Source organism: Acipenser ruthenus, chromosome 9 (genome assembly GCF_902713425.1).
Source record: "Acipenser ruthenus chromosome 9, fAciRut3.2 maternal haplotype, whole genome shotgun sequence".
Lineage (NCBI taxonomy): Eukaryota > Metazoa > Chordata > Actinopteri > Acipenseriformes > Acipenseridae > Acipenser > Acipenser ruthenus.
In genome coordinates, this window is record NC_081197.1 from 15,122,155 (window position 1) to 15,142,629 (window position 20,475).

General features: G+C 37.8%; 1 protein-coding gene across 27 annotated transcripts in view; it reads left to right on the top strand.

Annotated features, from left to right (window-relative positions):
- Positions 1 to 243: 243 nt before the first annotated feature.
- The window catches only part of LOC117405087 (neurobeachin), a 349,257-nt gene continuing 329,025 nt past the window's right edge, over positions 244 to 20,475 (top strand). For 25 of the 27 annotated variants that reach the window (XM_059031199.1, XM_059031208.1, XM_059031201.1 and 22 more), the window contains exon 1: positions 244 to 840. In XM_059031199.1, coding sequence (XP_058887182.1) covers positions 574 to 840 — 267 coding nt within the window. In that variant the 5' untranslated portion in view covers positions 244 to 573. The remainder of the gene's footprint in view (positions 841 to 20,475) is intronic. The other 2 variants (XM_059031224.1, XM_059031222.1) reach the window with 1 other exon arrangement.

Here is a 20,475-nt window from a genome sequence, read left to right on the forward strand (position 1 = left end):
CAGACTATGTTCATCAGGATTGATTATTTAAAAGTAGCCTAATAGCTTTCACTCAGCAGAAGGCAGACAACAACATTTGCTTTCGCTTTTAAGGCTAGTTTATTCCTCTCGTCCCCACGGTCCAATTCCAGCGTGCACCTGCTCACCTGCCGCTATCAGTCTAACGGGACAACCTCCTCTGCCAATCACATTCCCCCTCTCTCCTCTCTCTCCCCACCTCCCTGCTCAGTACGCAGGCGCGGTGAACAGTACCGCAGGCAGGGGGCGGCAACATGGCGGAGTGAGCTGTGTCGGCTTCAAAGGACAACACTGGCAACTGCACCGCTACTGGCTGACATCTGCTAGATATTTAGAAAAAGATAACACGTTCCGCTAATCATTTAGAAATACAATCTAACAGCAAACAGCTTGCATTTCAAATCATACGGGTGGAAAGGGTGGAATTTAAAAGAAAAAATAGATTTTTTCTTGTTATTATTCCAGAATTTTCTGTTTTTCTTCTTGATGCTTTGCTCAGTCGGGGGGTGATAGAAGCAGGTGAGACCGCAGCCGCTACTTCGGTTTCGGGTGGAAATGTCGAGCGAGAAGCCGGTGTCGGTAGCGGGTTCGGTTTTGCACTCCGACCGAGAACCTCCCCCTGGTTTTGGCCAGCAAGGTGCTGCTGTCTCTGCTGCCGGGGAGGTGATGGTGTCTGGTTCGGGTTCGATGGTTCTGCCGGCCGGGGTGATCAACCCCTCAGTCCCGATCCGGAATATCAAGATGAAATTCGCCGTCTTGATCGGACTGATCCAGGTTGGGGAGGTTAGCAACAGGGACATCGTCGAGACTGTTCTGAACCTGGTAAGATTAATAAGAGACACACGATAAATAGCCTACAGAGACATTAATTGCAGGTATTATTAAAATATATAATCTCCTTATAATATCTTTGTTTTCTTGCAATGCAAGTCAGTGTGACTGTTTGTGTATCTGCAAAGTGATAGAGGGAAAAAATGCAACTATGTGTTTATGCCAGACACAATGATGGATTTTATAATGTAGGTGCAATGAGGCTTTTTTCCTTAGTGGCAAGATTATTTCATTATCTTTTTATTGAACTACTATTAATATTATCTAGATCGCAAACTGGATCTACTGTTTTGCTCCGTCATGCACTGTATCAAAATAATTGTAAAAATCTATCTATTTATTTATTTATTTATTTATTTGTTTATTTATTTAGCACAATCAAGCTGATTCGTTTGTTACATTATAGCCGGCTACTTTATTGGTGGATACCATTTGTGATACACGCGAAAGCAGTTTAAAATTGTATCTATTTTGCGAAGATGATGTATTGTATAGATGGGGACATTGAACATTTGAAGGTCTTTGAGAAGGCAGATAGTTATTAAAGGGCTGGGTTACTTACGGACCGCATTGTCCCATGAACTTACAAAAGGAAGAGCATCTTGCTCCTCTGCTTGCCGAAGAAAGAATTGCAATTTGAATATTGCAAGACTACCCCGCTGTCAGATTTTACCATTTAAAAACAGTCGCTATATTAGAACAAATCGCGTTGTTTTGGGAAGTTAAATGAAAAGTACAATAGTATCTAGATTGTTTATAATTATTTAGAAATCCAGTGGATGGATAGTACTGTAGGCTGATTGTTTAAAACAATACTAACCATAAACACTAACCATACTTTGTATCCACGTTTAACTGATGGGTTAACATGAGAACAGTTGCTGGTTATATGAATACTCTTCTCTGAACCTGCCCCTTTTTGTCTGCATCGTTGAGTGTTTAGATTTTTGGCTTCTGTTTACATTTGTCTGAGGGCTGATTGAACCAAGATGCTGCACTGCATGCAATGAATGTGTATTTATTAACTCGGTCCTTTTATTATTTACGCCGGGCTGTAGGTGCGTGAAGGAACAGAAGCAATACAATAATGCAAGTCAAATAAATGTGCACAGAAGCAGATGAGACGGGTGTACATGTCCTATGATGCTGGTATAGGCTTTACAATATTTCAGATAACATACCCTGCACATCAAACATATTTCAGACCATTTTTATACACAACAGGTTACTTGTAAAGAAAGAAAAAAACACCATAAAAAAAAATAAAAGATTGGTGAATTCTGGCTGTATAGGTTCCTTTTTATAAAATCTGTTGCTTGTAGGCACTATCTGAGTGCTCCACCATCTTAAAACAGTGGTTTTTCAGTGTGCATCTACAAGCAATATGTTTTTTCACATCAGGGTCCACTCAGTTACATATCTCTTATCTTTAAATAAGATGTTGCAGCATTAAAATCCACGTAGTGCTCATAAATGTGTACAAATGAGGGGGTAGTAGCGCCTTCACTGGCAGGGAACTGATCTGAATGTGAAAGCAGGTTTGTGGTGGTGGGGGGAGCTGCTGCAGTGGTAATGTATTCAGAACCAGCCAGTGCTTAACAGATGGGCTGAAAGAAACTGTGCAGTAAAAGACAAAACAACATGTAAACCAGGACTGTTCATTACTTTCACTTCATCATCTGTGTTAACAAATCTGTATTTGATGTGCATGTGGTACAATACTGTATGTCTTTGGAATAAGGACTTGGGGAGGTAGATATTGTTATTGTGGTACATCCCAGAAACCACAACCAGAGTCTAGTGGTGCTGCATTATTGATTGAGGTGGAGTGCGCTACAGCAGTGTTTAATATGGAATGCATTCATTTGTTGTTAGGGGCAGGTGTTAATTGATAGCCTGTGCATTTTATGAAGAGCAAGTTTTGAAAAATTGATGTCTCAAGTCATTACAGCTTGATATTCCACACAGATTCAGAAAGAAGGTCATGGTCAAAACACAAGCATTTTCTAAATACATTATATTGATTGTCAGGCTGTGATCAGAGAAAATGTTTCACCATACATATAGTAGAACATTTTACATGTTTGTGTTTATTGTCAATATTAGAGAGAAGGAGAATTTGTTCGTACTATTAAACAAAAAAGCCTTCAAGAATTCAACCAAAGAGCATTTTGCCCCTGAACTAAATGTAAGTCATACACTGTTAGTGACTAAAAACTCACAAAATAAATATTAAGCTTATTTTTCAGTGCCAAAAAAATTCACCTTCTATACCTAAGTAAACTGAAATTTTAAAATAGCTTTCCTTTATGTAACATTCCTTAATTAGGTAGCATTCACTTTATTTTTATGCAGTGAATTCCATTAGCTGAAAAGATTAGAAGAAACAATACTGTCAAGTAAATTCTGATTCGTTCTAATTTTAAAAAAGTATGTGTTTGGTGTTGTGACTGTAGATAGCTGAAAAAATAAATGAGAAACTGATTTGTTTTTTTTTTATACCAGAGCACATCAGTACCTGGGGGACAATAACAAGCTTAGAGACCAAGGGTAAAGTAAAAATGCTGCTCTAACAGAAGAAAAGTTTAGTGCTGTTCAGCTTGAGTAATTACTATCTGTGTGCTTTGCAGAACACAGCCCACAGCTGGTGTTGCCACACATTTATATATTTCACTGGACTGGAAGATTCAGTATAGCCAAGCTGTGAAAAAAGCCAGCTATTTGTCTCAGGAACAGAACAGGAAAGTTAGATACTGTGCAGAATACACATTGGACCACTTGGTTCGGGACCTATGGTAAAACTGATAACTAAAACTATTTTGTCTTCTGCTGATAATTTATCAGAAATGACTCTTCCACCTCCTCTCAAAACATTTGTTGAGATGTATTGTGATGAATCACTATGGAGGAGTATCCCACATATTTTCAGCTTAATGTCGTTACCTCTGAAGAATGTTCCAGAGGGCCAGCGGTTTGTTTTACATCAGAGTTCTGAGCACTGAAGTGAAAAAGTCTGCAATAGTGGAGAATGTACAAAAATCAGTCAAGTTAAAGGACTCATATTTGAGAAGTATAGTTTTGTTTAGTATTATTTAGGTTATATTTCCTTCCTGATTTGTATCTGTCATTTATTCAATCAGAATACTTTAAACCCACCCCAACTACTGAGTGGCAGCAAATTCCTACGTTTCTATTGGAGACTCCTCTGCTTGTGAGATTTAAAACTAGATTATAATTACTGTAGGAATGGAGACTTGTTTGTGGGATTTAAAGCTATATTACAGTTAGATAGGGAGGATTTCAAACAAAATTGAAAATTGCAAAATGTTAAAAAAATAAAATAAAATGCCTAGACACCCAACAACCCCAGACAGCAAAGGGAAAAAGGTACAACTTAAGTGTGCTGTCGAGTTACTATACATATTGTGACAGAAAAAATGCCCAAGCATTTTGGAAAGTAACCCAAATGTATAAGTGAAATCCTTGAGGAACAAAATGATTTCTGGGTATCTCAAAAATGGCTAAAAATATGCACAGAAAAATGAAATTAATTAAAAACGAAAAACAGAAGCCCTAGCTCTAGTAAACCATATGACATAATGGTTTTGCAAACAGAGGTTATACATATCACAAATTAGGTCAAAATGTCCCTGCGCACGATTCTGGTGCATCTCTGGGGGCATGTCCTTTATATCATCCAAATAAATATAATTAAGCAAATAACGGCTGGTAAATGAATTATTTTGTGCAAAAAGTACAGTAGCTTTGGCTTCCAAATGCAACATCAATACAAATATTTTAGTTTGAAAAAGATAATAAGGAAACAATTCAAAGTAGTACTAACCAAGGTTTTAAACTTGATTTCCATACTTTTTTCTAGCATGAGCTGCATTATTACTGTTTTTGTTTTTCAGTTTTTTGCTATTTAATCTCTTCCTTTGTGGTAGACCAGGGAGCATAGTGATTTTGTACCAGCAAGCAGTGTTTACTTTTATAGTGTTATCTTCATTAAAAAATGGAGACCAGTAATAATGTTGCTAGTTCTAATAGGTGTTCAATGTATTTTACCTTGCATACCACTTAAAATACTACATCACTTGTTAACTGATTAGGATGTAAGTTTGAGACTAATCCTGTTTTGATGGCTAATGTTGTGAGCTGAACTTAAGAACACCCTGCAGTGTTTACAATTACTTTACCTTTGCTGTATCCCATGTTCACAGCAGTATAGTTCAACACAAACCCTGATTTATATTTTTGATTTAAATAATGGATCATAATTCAACCAGGGACAACTTTTACTCTGTACCTCCTACAACAATGCTAGGGCTCTGATTGAATTGAGTGCTGTGGAACAGAGAATGAGTATTCTTGCTGAAGGGAGCAAGATCTGGATACACTGTGATGTTTGTGAGAGAAATTCAATTGGGATTCTGTTGAAAAGCACATTGCTGCAATGTGAACAACATGGGATACAGCAAATGTAAGGTAATGCGCTTCTGTAATCCTTTAGGCTGCTAAATAACAGAACTGTGGCCATATAGGATATAGGAAACCCATTATTTGAATCAATCAATAAATAATAAAATACATACAGTGTATTCTTCTTCATCTAAGTGTTCTTCTTCTTCTTCTTCTTCTTCTTCTTCTTCTGTAACAGAAAATCTAGTTATCGTGCCTACTTTGGAATTAGTCATTTGATTGTTTGGGGGTAATGAAAGCTTCTGTGTACCTGCTGAATTATATGTCCACATTTGAAATGGTTTAGATACATGTTTTATAAGACATTCCACCCAGACATTCTACCTTTTTAAAGGTAATGACACAAGGTTGGTTCAGCTATTGTATCTGTATTGAGTCCAAAATTTGGCCATATTTCTTGCATCAAGAAATATTGTGCATCTTAAACCTGATTTGTTTGAGCTTTTGATGGCTGCAACTTCAGAACGATACTGATACCTAATCAACTTTTCTTTGGCAGGAGATATGTACCTAACATGCTTTGGGGTATATTTTAATGATTTAAATCTAGATTGCATTGTTTGATTTTAATTTGGAAATAATTTAGCCAATAAGACCTTGCTATTGGTGTAATTATTGTAAAGTGTTTGGAGCCAGATTTTTTTTCTACTTCAGTTTGATTTCTTCTGACATAAATAGAAGATTTGCCAAAATTAGCCACAGGTAGATTTGACTTTCAAAGAACTACCGTGTTTGCGAGTGTAGAGCAGAGGGGGGGTAGGGGGGGTGGGGGGTAAGTACTGTATGTGAACTTGCCTCGGGCACTGAATGCATGTCTGCCACAGGGCTCCCCTGGGCCCTAAACCTTCTTAGGTACAGATGGGGATTGCAGTAACCACACACCGGCTATGACTTTTGCAGACATTAAAGGTTTGCTGACATAAGGGGGGTTAACAATAGATGTTTGCTCGTGTATTAGTCAAACACCCCCCCCCCCCCTCCCATCTTCAGGATTGTTTTGGGGTTCAATTTCTCGAATTATGCTTGAGCAAATACGGTAATAAGGCTAATGTCTATTTTTACACAAGGCTCACAAGATGAGTTAATTCCAAAGATTGCAGTCTTTAAGTGCAAACATTTAACATTTATGCAGTATTTTCATTATTAATAGAAGTACAGATGAGTCTATTTTAATTTGTTTTCTTTGCACTGTTGCTTTTGAACAGACTGTAAACTCTGCTATTCCTGAACGTATTTGGAGATCAACTATTGATAAATCTTACAAGGCATTTTTGATAAGATTGTGACTCTGAAAGTGGCCCTTTGGGTGCAGTACTTGACAAACATTTAAGATTAGTGTTTTCATATGTCCTTTAATGAGTATTTCGGTATGTTATACTAGCTAGGCACTGTCCATTTTGATTTCATTATAAGATGCTGTGGCAAAGTGGTTAGCAGTGTACAGGTGCAGGAGAGATGCGGTGATCACTAACAGACAGACAACGATAATCTAGATACAATGGTGTTTTATTTTATAATCCAAAGTCACTTGACAATGGTAAATAATAATGAATGGTAGTACACAAGGCTGTGTACTACACAGTTTAACCCAGGGGTTCAGACCCGAAACAATAAACGCGGTATTTAATACACACACAATATACAAACACGGTCACCAGTCCAAAGTGAGTGTTGTAGTGCTCGTGGTGCAAATACAATTTATCGTGAAACAAGTGCAGTGTTGTCCAGGTTTGGTGCTGGCCTGTAGCGACAACTCCGGATCGTGTTAACTGTCTAATAACAACAAACAAGTATAATCAGACATGACAAAAACAACAAAACACTAATGATACACAGTACGATTCTCCTTCCGGGTTAGCTTTAACCATAACAAAGGAACAGATCACCTCGCTATGTCCCCTTATATACCGTCAATCACGCCTCCTTGGTTAACGATTGCAACCGCTCCTCCAATCCGCGGCTGCCACATTGTTTCCCTTCCGGGTCGATGATTTAGTGTATCGTAGCTCCGCCCCCTTTCTAGATGGCCAACTTCCACCTAAACCTGGGAATGAATTGTCTGGCCATCCAGTCCAGGGCACTCTGTTCTCTTTACACATCGCCCTCAAGGGTCGGGAAGGAGATTTATCACCAAGAATCATTCTGTCTCTGTCACAGATGCATGTTGAATTATGGTACTCTCATTATTTCTGTAATTTGCAAACCAGATATTTTAAAGTGAAAGTTCACGATGGCTATAACACGAGTTTCTTTCAAAACTGCACTTTTAAGATGAACAGCATGTAGCTAATGGGAGTACAACGTGGGTAAGATGTATGGAATTATTTTGTAGCTGCTATCACTTTAAGATGATTTAAAATAACAAAACAAAACAAAAATGCCAAGGTTTGGGTTGAATAGGTGTTCTAGCATTGTACTTTAGTCAAATTTAAAGACAGACAGTTTTGTAAATTTTATCACATTCAATTTTTTATAGCCTACATACCTGATCATATTTAGTATGTTGACTTAAAGTAACTGTCTGAAATGTCAGAAGTTTGACCTCAGCAAAAAATATAATCTGCCTTGGTTATTATTATTATTATTATTATTATTATTATTATTATTATTATTATTATTAATATTAATATTAATAATGATTAATGACAGTGTTGTAAGTAGATCTGGAAATATCGGCAGAACTATTGTGCTGTATGGTGTGATTAAAAACTTCAAAAACACCATATGATGGTAGCTGAATAAAGTACCTTCTCTCTGATATGATATGATTAGCTAGGAAGCAACATTTTTGGAATGCAAATTGTCAAACATGAATGACTCAGCTGTGGCAGTCAAAAAATGCTGCAGTTACATAATGGTAATGTGTATCTAAAAAAAAAAGTTGTTTTTGAGTGGAACTGAATTACTCTTATGACCAATGGAGCGATTTTCGTATCTTCACTAAATTGTTACATTACATGCTTTTTTATGCTGTATGCTGTATGGAATTAATCCAAAAATCACCAATGCTGTCTCTGTCCATCCATAGATTTTGAACAACACATGCAGGGTATTTGAAAGATAGATGGTTGGTGTCTCTTGATCGTGGTATGCTAATTTGCTTTTACAGCATACCTCATGACAAGCAGTATAGCTGTCTGTTTGTGAGGACTTGAGCTTATACTGAAGATATTGCTTATGTCTAGGCTCTACGGCCACTATGGGAGTGAGCAATAATGAAAATGTATTTTATTGCTGACTAATGTGTTACTTGGATGAATGACTTCTCAATGTATGTACAGCAAGGATCCCCTTTAAAATGATATGTTCATACTCAAGTTGTGAATTGTATTAATGATAAGAGTAATATTTCCATTAAGATGTAAAGAGCGAGAATGTAAAGCAGTGTATAAGCTGTTATGGGCAGCTTAATTCACATTTTGAGATCTATCCAAACACAAATTAAATAAACATTTGAAATTGTTATACACAATAGATTCGGTTTACTATAATTAAAAAGCTACATGAAGTTGGAAACAAACAAGGGTGTACCAGAATAAACAAAGACAGTACTATAGTGTTTCTGGTCTGTGTTAGTTTTGTTTGATTTTACTGTACCTTGCTTCTACCAAATATAACTATTTGTCTTTCTAGTCATTGTAAATCCATTAACGGCCAGTGAAAAACTGTTCTGTAATTTGAGAGAGAAATATTTTGGATAACCATCTGTTGGACAGCCCAGAACTAAGTTACATTACTGATTCTGTAAAACTGTAATTTCCTGCTGTTTTCCAGACCCTGATACAGTGTGTTAAAAATATAATACTGATCACAAATCAGTTGTACCCAGATACTGAACTGAAGAACCTAAATATTGATCATAAGCAGGATCCCTGTGAACATTGCCTGTGAATTGAATGGCCGGATCTCTTCATGTTAAACTGGTCTGCTTGAGGTGTGCCACCATGTCTTATCTTTGCTAATTAAGATGGTTTGTAATTAAGCTTTCATTGACAGAAAGTATAAGATTGATGCTACGGATATGGTAAAGAATTGTGTTAATTAGGGCTGCAAGTTGTTCCTTCCGGGTAGGTTTTACTCTGTAAAAGGCTAATAAGATTAATCTTCTGAAATATAAGGAAAAGCTATCTTGTATCGACAATTAACAACTAGCCTAGATCACAGAATCTTCAGTCTTCTTTTCTTTTGCTCCAGGTATTGGCCCAATATTGTAGGTTTGCCAGTCTATATTACAGAATAATTGTCATTTGCTACATGAATGAGCATGTGTCATAAAAAAAGTAAAATGGGACTGCTGTGATTACGCAAGGTTATAACTATCATCTCTTGGTTTTGATGACTGAATCATACATTGCTCAAGCTTTGCTCTCATGAATTACTGCACATTAATTATTTTTTTTCAACCCGGCTCGCCACTGCCACCCCCATGCTGACTCGGGAGAGACGAAGACAGACATACGCCTCCTTCGAAATGTGTGCCGTCAGCCGTCCGCTTCTTTTCACTCTGCAGACACGCATTGTAGCCACCTCAGAGCTACAGCGTCGGAGGACCACGCAGCTCTGGGCAACTTGCAGGTAGGCCCACAGGTGCCCGGCCAGTCTGCAGTGGTCGCTGATGTGCGCTGAGCCGATGACACCCTGGCCGACCTAAGCCCTCCCCACCCGGGCGGCGCTCGCCCAATTGTGCGCTGCCCCCTGGGAACTCCCGTCCACGGTTGGCAGTGGAATAGCCTGGACTCGAACCGAAGATCTCCAGGCTATAGGGCACATCCTGCACTCCACGTGGAGTGCCTTTACCACTCCGGAGCCTTATATCATCAGAAACTTGATGCAAATAATAACCCGCCACTAGAACCTGGAAACACATAATGCAGTAAGTGTAATTCACTGCAGTTTATCTATTATTCTTTGCTTTCCTATTGAATTCCAAAAAAACAATCTCCAATTTGTGATGAAATCCACATGTGTTCATATGAACATCCTGATTTTAAAACACATTCATATGCGTATGTTAGATTCAAGCCCCTTCTTTGCTGAGGCCCTGGTGAACTGGGCAAGAGAATTTGTGGATGTAAGACAAAATATTCAGCAACTGTGAAGGGATTAATGGTGTGTACAACAAGTACAGTATAGCAATGAGCAGAACTTCCCAGGTATAGAAGAGGAGTTAAATGACAGGTGTGTGTGCTTTGAATAGTTGCTGCTGAGAATGCACTAGTTTATACAGCAATACAGCTTTTTCCAGCTGTACGTATTTTACTGTTTTCTTTCATTTTAATTCTGTATCACACTTTACTTAGCAGCTTTTACTTATAATTGCTTAAAGTGAAAAAAGAAGTGATGGATCCCTCCCAGAAGTCTTATCTTTAAGAGGGAAATACATCACATAGACAGGCAGTCATTGATTATGTGGGTATCTGTTTGTGCCTGCCACAGACTTACAACTAAGGCTTACAATTGAATAAAAGCCAAGAACTATATAACATGGGGGGAAAGATCCACCCGTAGACACATTTTCATTCTTACTATTTACCCAATGCACCTCTAAAGCTGTCTAGACAAAATAACACCAGTATTAAACTAGTCATAAATTACATATTCTTGCCAAAACATTTGTCTGCATTTTATAAATGAGTTTCTTCTTATGACTACTGTGCAGTCCGCTTGTCCACCATTTGAATAATTTTACCCTTATGAGGTTGTTGGATTAATACTGTAGCTAATGTTTCTTGGAAATTGAATCTTTACAGGTCCCGAGAGTGCTTTGTTTTTTAAATGCTGTGATGAGAAATGTGGGTTTTGTTTAAAGAAAGATTGAGAAAAGGGACACCAGCATTGCTAACTTTGTTTGCTTTGAGGTCAGTTAAGTTTATTGTTGGCTGCAGAAAAAAAAAAAAAATTCTCCCCTGTACTCCTGGCGAGTTGCATGCTTGCCAGGATTAGTACAAATTCCTGGCAAATGTTAAAGAGCAAACATCTGAAGTAAGCAGAAATTAAAGACACAACAATGTGGAGCTTTACCTAATGTCATTATTGAGCCATATGAAAACTTTGAAAGTGCTGTGATTAAAAATTGGAAATAGGAAAGGGCAATTATAAATGGATAATTTAAAAAGGATAATTCAAGAAAGTTACTGCCAGTACAGAAATATTGAATGGAAAATCCAGTTCTAAACACAAAGCCTCATGTGAACTGATCAAGTATGAGCTTCATGATTTTTACACATGATTTTTCAGTCTTTGTTATAAGTTCTTGATATGATGATGATGATGATGATGATGACACTTTTCAAGTATGATACCTTTGTACAGGAAGGACTACACACCAATTCCATAAGATACCAAAGGCAGCAGCACTATACTGCATTAACCAATATCTAGGTGAGCTGTGGCCAGTTGCATCTTAAGTTGAATTTCCAATTACTTGAAACTTAATATTTAAGATGGTTTATGCAACAAGCCACTGGTCTTCTTTGCAGTGTCTACAAAGAGGCTGTTCCAATGATTCCACCAACATTTTCTTAAAGCCACGTGCATGTTTAATGGCTGTGTCCACTCTCTATTCATCATTAAACCAGCATGTTTTTTATGTTTTCTTTTAATTTACTGAGCAATTTCTATTTACTTGCAAAAAACTTTACGTTAACAAAAACATTCACAGTTTCACCACGCTAATTCACATTAATCTTAATAAATAAACGACTATTCTTCAGTTGTATTACCATCACTACATATTGGCATTCTCACTGGTGACAATAGTGGTTTACTCTACTTAGTACAGTCCCTGAACTTTGATCATGGTTTTACAAAGTCAAAGATTAATTCACTTAACTAATACAACATTGGAAAGAGAAAAATACCTACATCCAAAGAATTTGATAGAGGAGTAGTTGGAGAAGAGTTGACTCTGCCAAAGAGAGTTTATACAATATATACATTTTCACATTTACTGCATTACATAATCCACGTTTCTATTATGGTAGAAAAAGTTATTTGCACACAGGTGCTTCTGTGTTAGAATTCAGAGCATTCGGAAAACCTTATGCCTGACTAACATAAAGCACAATCATAAGCACACACTAACTGCCGGTTAGGGTCCACTTTTATGAAACATTCTGCAAATCTACAGGTAATGTACACCAGCAAACTAACAATATAAAGAACCTTATTTTGGCAATAAAACTGATTTAGATTTACAGAAATATGATTACTTAAATGTTATTAGCGAAAATGGGATAACTTAACTATTATTATTAGCAATCATATTGGAGGTTGGTTATATATCGTCATTTGAAACTCTTAATTGAACTTTGCCTACCTTTTGATGAATAAAGAATTGATTTTAAATGTTGACATTGACTGCATCATGATATACAGCAAGGCTGTTTACACTGCACAGGTCAGCCTCTGAGTAGTCATTTGGCAGGAATTTGGGTCAGGTGTATTGTGCACTCTTCTTAACCGGAGCCTTTACGAGGGGAAAAAAAAGCTAGGTTGTTTAATAATGATCCAGATTGGGGTCCCTGAGTGGCTCACCTTGTAAAAGCACAGCGGTGTGATGTGTAGAGTGAGTCATACAGTTGGGAGTGCAGGTTCTACAGCGGACCCTATTGGCCAGGCGCCTAATGAGCACAGGTGAACACCTGCAGGGTGGCCTTAGTTCTCTAGAGGCCAGTAGCTTGCTGATATCGGCTCTTGAGTTCCTGGGTGTAGAAGAGGAAACTGACTTGGTTGTGGGATCAGAGAATGCCCTTTGAACCTTTAGTTCTCTTGAACTGTGTGGGAAATTGCTGCAGTGAGGGAAAAAAATGGACATTGTAAATGGGGGATAAAATCTGTGGTAAAATTATCAGGCAAATAAAAAATAACGAACCGGATTGCCATTGAGTCAGTATGCGATTGCAATGTAATACAAAAATATGTAAGTGATAAAGACTTGTCCGCTGCTTAATGTTAGTGTAGTTTATGGATTTTCTAAAAGTTTGTTACTAGTAAACTAAATGGAGGCATTTAAAGGTGGCAGCCTTACTGCTGGTAGTGCATCCAGGTGTTACTCATCTCTCAGTATATCTTCATACAGTATGTTTCAACTGCCAACGTGCACTTTTCTTCGGTTCCTTTTCCTATGGACCTTGCCTGTTTTAGAAGCCAGGGTTTTGACATCTTCTTGTTGTAAAATCTAGACTTGCGGTCATGGAGCTAGTTGAGAATATTCTGCCGTTTTATTCTCTTAAGCCATGATGGATAATCCTCAGATTGGGTAAAGGGTGTTACGTGTATCTTCTGCAGATATGCTACTTTATTTTGTGTTGCACCAAAAATGAAACTGGAAGCACATTTTGCATTATTACCAGATCTATTGCTGAAGTGTTGAATTCATGTATATCTTGCCCCTTAATACAGACCTTATAGTCTTGTGCAAATTATATGTTATAAGTATGTGGAGAATAATGTTAACAAATATGGATCCTTCTTGCTGAGATGGGAAGTCACGTAACCTCAACAATCATCCAATGACACTCTTGAGTTTCTTGTTTTCAGTATCTGATTGAGCTAAATCCCCTGGATTTATCCCCAGGAGTCTCTTGAGTTCTTATACAAGTAGATGTCGTCTACATTCCATTGCATACATTTTGTAATATTGTTTGGCTTAAGTAACACTACAGCTTGGAGCAACATCTGTGCCTGAATCTGAATTTGTCTGGTTTGTTTCTGGCACTGCAAATTCTACTTCAAATATCAGAGAAAGCCACTCCCTGGACTTTAAATATTTTCTACCCAACCTTGTATTTTAATCAATGTTTCGAATTGACTGATGCCAGAGCCTGGTAGAGAGAAGGAAAGCAGTATGTTTTTTTGGCTGTCTTCAGGGGACTAATAGCTTAAGGACATCTGTAATCTTAATGCTCAGCGAGTTGCTAGGGACACAGCTTTCTGGTTATCTCTCAGATGATTTATTTATCCAACAACTCGACTTCTACATGCTATTCCCTTATCATGCCTTTCCATTATAATTTGACTGTCTTCGAAGAGGCTGAGCTGTCACAGCAAAGAACTATAGCATGCCTCATGTGTGATTAACGTAGGTGCTCGGTGCTCCTGTGCACCTTCTCAACAGCTGTCTAGGGGAGTAAAAGGTCACATCATACTCAAAGGCTAGGTAGTTGTCACAACCTCTTCCACAAACAGTTTTCTGCATATCCACTTGACTTTCCTGTTCCATCACAGCCTATCGTCAGCTTTTCTATGTCGTAATCTGGTCATGCTAATTTAGTGTTAGTCTTTTGGCCATCTTCACATTGTATGTCTCGCTGCTGAATTCAATGTATTTGCAGAAACCAATTTCATCCACTGCAAATTGTAACCATTTTAAGCCTTTTCTTAAAAAAAAATAAAATACATTTATGTATTATTATTTATTTATTAGTAAACACCCTTATCCAGGGCGACTTACAATTGTTACAAGATATCACATTAGTTTTACATACAATTGTATTATTTTTTTTACACATTTATTTTTTTTACATACAATTACCCATTTATCCAGTTGGGTTTTTACTGGAGCAATCTAGGTAAAGTACCTTGCTCAAGGGTACAGCAGCAGTGTCCCCCACGTGGGATTGAACCCACTACCCTCCGGTGAAGAGTCCAGAGCCCTAACCACTACTCCACACTACTGCCCTTAAGCTTGAAATATTCACATGCCTTCCTGAAAAATAACTGAACCACCAGAATTGTAATTTATATCACAGCTCATGATATTTTACTTTTGATTGAGAAAAATGATCCTCTGTTAACACACATTTCCATTCCAGCATACAAGAAGGTATAGAAGGTAATGGAGCGTCAGCAAGCTCCAGTTTGAATGACAATAGGTACAGAAAGACAGCACCACACAATCAAATTAAAACACAATTCATTGTTAAATGGTGGAAAAAATCATGGGTGACAAACTGTTGTCTATGGAGGTGTTCGAGTACAGTGAGTTTGATCCTTCCCATATCTCCTACAAGGAAGCTGAGATGAAGGCAAAACATCTGGGAAGCCATAGAAGCAACAACTGGGCGACAGGTCAGTATTTTGCACATAACTCTTGATAATCATCCTTACTGTAGCCTGTTCAGTAATTGGTAAACAAAACAAAACTGAGTGATAGTAGGCTACTTATCAACCTTTTGTATGTTTCTTTGCCAAGTTGATTGCTCATTTCATACACCTGTATATAGATAATAGAAAAAGAGATTTGATAAACACACCAGTGTTTTTATTTAGTAGATTATATGGGGGGCATTACATTATATTTGAGTACTGACAACTACCATTCAATTGTTGTACAATATTTTAGCAGAAAGCCAGTTGCATAGTGCAAACCGCTCATGTGTTCCTGGTTGAGGACTAAGCAGTATGGCACCGCAACAATACCCAGATGTGCTGCACCGCATGTGCTCCAGGCCTTAAGGTACAGACTCTTGTGAGCCATAAAGAGAAAAATATTATTCTTTGTGCAATTTTGTAATTTCTCTATGTGTGTGTGCGCAATATCGGATACAGCAAACCAATAAAAGGTGCCTGTGTTCACTTTCACTATGGTGAGTAATTACATTTTGAAAACATAGTGCCTGCTTCTGACGTCAGCATTTTGATGTATGCTTTTTTTTTGGGGGGGGGGGGGGGGTTGAAAGAGATCACGCTATGTATGTTTGCTTATAATTTTGAACGCTCCATTTAAGATACTTGTGTAGACTAAATTAAAAAAGGTTATAGTGATGCTAAACTGACTAAAACGGCCAAATGCAAAAGTATTGAAAGAAAGGCATGTACTGAAATAAGTTTAGTTTGTCTGATTATTTTGTTGCTGCATTTTATAGGTATATTGAATGAATTCAAGTGCAAGGTCCTTACCTAATTTTATATATATATATATATATATATATATATATATATATATATATATATATATATATATATATAATATAAATGCATGAGGTAGTGTGTGAAATGAGAATGTAATGCCCACATAAGCCCTAGGGGTTTATCCAAGCATCACACCCCGAGGGTGGACATTACATACTCCTTTATCACACACCACCCCATGCAGTATTTTTTTTATAATCTCTGGTGAGCAATTTCTTTCCAGTTGAGAAGCGAGCAAGAGAAGAGCTGCGATTCCTTTCAGTTTGACAGCTCACGCTCTGTTGCGGGTGTTAATGAGCGCGTGATTCCCATATCAACCGGCCGGTTAATACGGGAAATATCAACTGGAAGAGTCCACTGAAAAAATTGCTCACCAGTTAAATTATATACCCACCCCCCCCACACACACACAAAAGTCCTGCTTCGGGTCGGGTAATGACGGGTACGTGTCAGGATTGGGTCGGAATGTGAACTTTTCTGCGGTTCAGGTGCGGGTCAAAAAAATGTAATTTTTGAGTCAGGCTCGGGTCTGAATTTGATAACCAAAAACACTTTCTGAACTTTCTGTTACTTGTCTGTAACCCTTTCCCAAATAACGTACTAGAAAGTAAATGTATTTACTGGTATTTTCTGCACTAAAACAGGAGGCGATTAGGGAGGAGTCAACTGACTAAGTAGTGTTCTCAGTTTGTATTGCCGCTTGTTTGATACGTCACAAGATCCTTTTAGGACATCTGCTTGATGAAATGCTTGTGGACGAGGTGAAACAAAAGATAGCGCAGGGTTTATATCATGTAGTGGATAATAGTTCGAGAGGTAAATCAGAAGTGCGGAATTATTTTGGAATCATAGTGAATGAAAATAATGAATATGTGATTGGATTCATTACTTGTAAAACCTGTCATTATGTTTTTTGCCACAAAACTGGTACATCATCTCTGCGAAGGCACAAGTGTAGCTCCCTTTCAACTGGTGGCATGAAAGGAATAGACAGGTACTTTATAGTAAAGTAAGTAGAGATGGTTAATATGTTACAATGTTAAAATATATCCAGACCATTAGAGAAAGCTACCATGCTGTGTAGCCTATTGTGTAAACTCAATCTGTGGAGAATGGTAGAGATATCTGTGTGTGAATGTGAGCGTGAGAGAGTCAGTCGACGCAGGCAGTAGGTAAAGGACAGACACTTGCGGGTTCGGGTCAGGATGCAGGTCTTATTAAAGCGGGTCGGGTCATGGGTAAGAAGACGGTGCTGCAGAGGGTTGCGGGTTTTCGGGTTTGGGTCGGGTCCTGTAGTAGCGTGTCTGGGTCGGAAGCGGGTCGTACAAGTTGGACCCGCGCTAGACTCTGACACACACACACACACACACATCAGATGAGCTGCAATTCTATTGTGATTTGCCACTTATTGACCGCAGCGACAATGGGGGTAGCAGGAAAATAAAGTTGAATGTCTATTAATACATTATTTTATTCTTTCTACATTGTGTCTAATTGTACAGTACATGTATATGAGAGATGCAGTAACACTGTATTGAGCTTTTTCGTCACATTTAAAAAAGTGTGCACCATTTGTGTAAAGACAGAATGGAGTAATGTTCCCATGGTTAGTTCCATCTATTTCAGTGAAAGTTCTCATCATTACTGAAGAGAGAGAGAGAGAGAGAGAGAGAGAGAGCTGTGAACAGATTTTCTCTGATTCTGCTGTTCCATCATTTTTCTCTACGGATCCCAACACTGACACGTATTTGTTATAGACAGACTGAGATCAATCTGTGGATCAATCTCAGCATCTGTGCAAAGGACAGAGGAGGAGGCTTGAAGCAATTCTTGTTCAAAATCGTAGTTGCTCCCCTTTTGTGAACAGATATTTTAGATCCTTCGACTACCCTGCATTTGTATTGATGCCATGGCCCCCTATATCACAATGCTCATTCATACACCTAGCTGTTTAAACATCAGTGACATTTTGTGGCAGTTGTGAAATGAAGTATTTCTTCAGCTTTGGTTTCAATGTACCTACTGCAGTGGTTCCCAAACTTTTTAAATGTAGGGACCACCCTGGTGTTTGGATTTTCCCACAGACCACTTGTTACGCATTTTTTCACAACAGGATTTTGAAACTAATTTGTATGTGTGTATATATATATATATATATATATATATATATATATATATATATATATATATATATATATATATATTTCACATTCTGAGTGCTTTGTAGATAAATGGCATTTCAGTGTTGCAGGTTTAAGAGTTTTGTTTGACAAAACCTCCTGACAAATAATGCACTGGGGCCTGGGTCATCCTCAGATCCAGTAAATGTAAATACGTGCTGGTCAAAACAACCGTTACCTCGTGTAGCAAATTAATCAATCCATTTCTAATACAATTTATTGCACTCGCTGATCACCAACTTCGCAAGATGTACATATAAAAACACCGGAATATGAAGACAGGTGGGTGGGAAGCAATTTGGAAAATGTGAACATGATTGGAGAGTGTACAGGATGTTACTTACCACTTCTGATGGGCTGTGATTTGTAAATCTAAATGGGATTGGTGGCACACAGTCGATAGGATTTATAGCATTTTGGTTAAATATGACCAGCGTCAAGAACAGACTGTACATATTTCCAGAAGTAATGTTAATAGAATTCCCTTTTGGCATATAGTCTTGTGAGATATTAAACCTGTCTGAATAAATCCATATAATAAGATGGATCAGTCACACCACAGTACAGTTCACAAGTCAAGCTACAAATATAGCCTCTTTTTTGTTTCACATTAACTTCTGTTACTATATGCAGCTAACCTATCCAAAAATGTATAGGAATATACCATTATTTCAATACACCTGGCAACACTGTAGCACATATATTGTTGAAAATGAAAAGTACCAAAACTGTGGTTTTCAAGTTCAGTGAACACAAGCAGTAGAATGAGCACAGATTAGAAAGCAGTGCATTTACTTGAATGCTAGATATAGATTTTTTTTTTTTTTAAATAATGCTGGCTAAAAAAAAGAAGTCTGCAATTTTGACAAGACAAATGTGCCTTCATAATGTGTAAGTTATTTAGTCAGTCTTTGTTTCACATTAGAAAGCTGTTTCAGTTAATGGCGGCTTTGAAGGCGCTGCTTGTTATTGCATCAAAGGGAGCTGTAATATTAATTTATAAACGTACCCGTAGTAAATGAAAACAGATAAAGGGAAAAATGCAGACTACATACATATCTTATAATTATGTATCACATGGTTAAAGCTATTTGTTGTGTTTGTTTAGTAATATTGGTAGCACAACGTGTGATTGTGTAGAAATTAATTTTTGCAAGAATTGTGTAATGGAATTTTGGGAGGAGTTTGCAGACCACCTGAAGTTTATTCATGGAAGTTATTTACCCTGTGCAGTACACATTGGTGTGTATTGCCGGGGGATTATTGTTTGGTCGCCAGACCTGGAATACACAATAAAGTTTTCCAAGTGGATTACAAATCTCTCTGTCTGTTTCATTCACGCACTGCATCACTTCTGCACCTGTATCCACTCAGCCACCTGTTCACAGATACCTATAGCAAGAACTCATTGATGTAATGGAAAGAATGCTTTTGAAGAATGAAGCTAGGTTATTCGGGCTTAGTGACTGATTAGATACAGGGCAGGTGTGGCAGGATGGCTCGAGCGGTGACGTCACGGAACAGGAAGGGATACACAGACAAGCTACTGCGGTGTAAACCGAGACGCGACTGCGCTCGGTTCTTTATTAAATCATAATAAAATAAACAGTTTAAACAAAACACACAAACAAAAAGGCACAAGGGTCAAACAAATAATAAGTAAATAAATAAACAAATAGTTTCGTGCTGGTAGGACCCGCACGTCTAGCAGTTGCTTACTTTTACCAAGACAAAAAACTCCTTTCTCCTTCCGTTCTCCACAACACGAACCCCCAACCCTAAGTGAGTGAAAACTGCTCCTTTTATGCAGTTGTACCAAGACCCGATTGCTAATCAATCATTCAATTTGGGATCTCGGTACAACTGCATGTGAACTAATCTGTGCATTCTACCCGTGATCACATATTACCTGCACGTGAAGTGATGTGCAATCCTCGTGCCTAAATACAAATCTATATTACTAACACTCGTGAAACACAGACCCGTTTATATCCTGTGTACCAATGTCTATACACCAACATTTAACACACAACATGCAACATATAACACA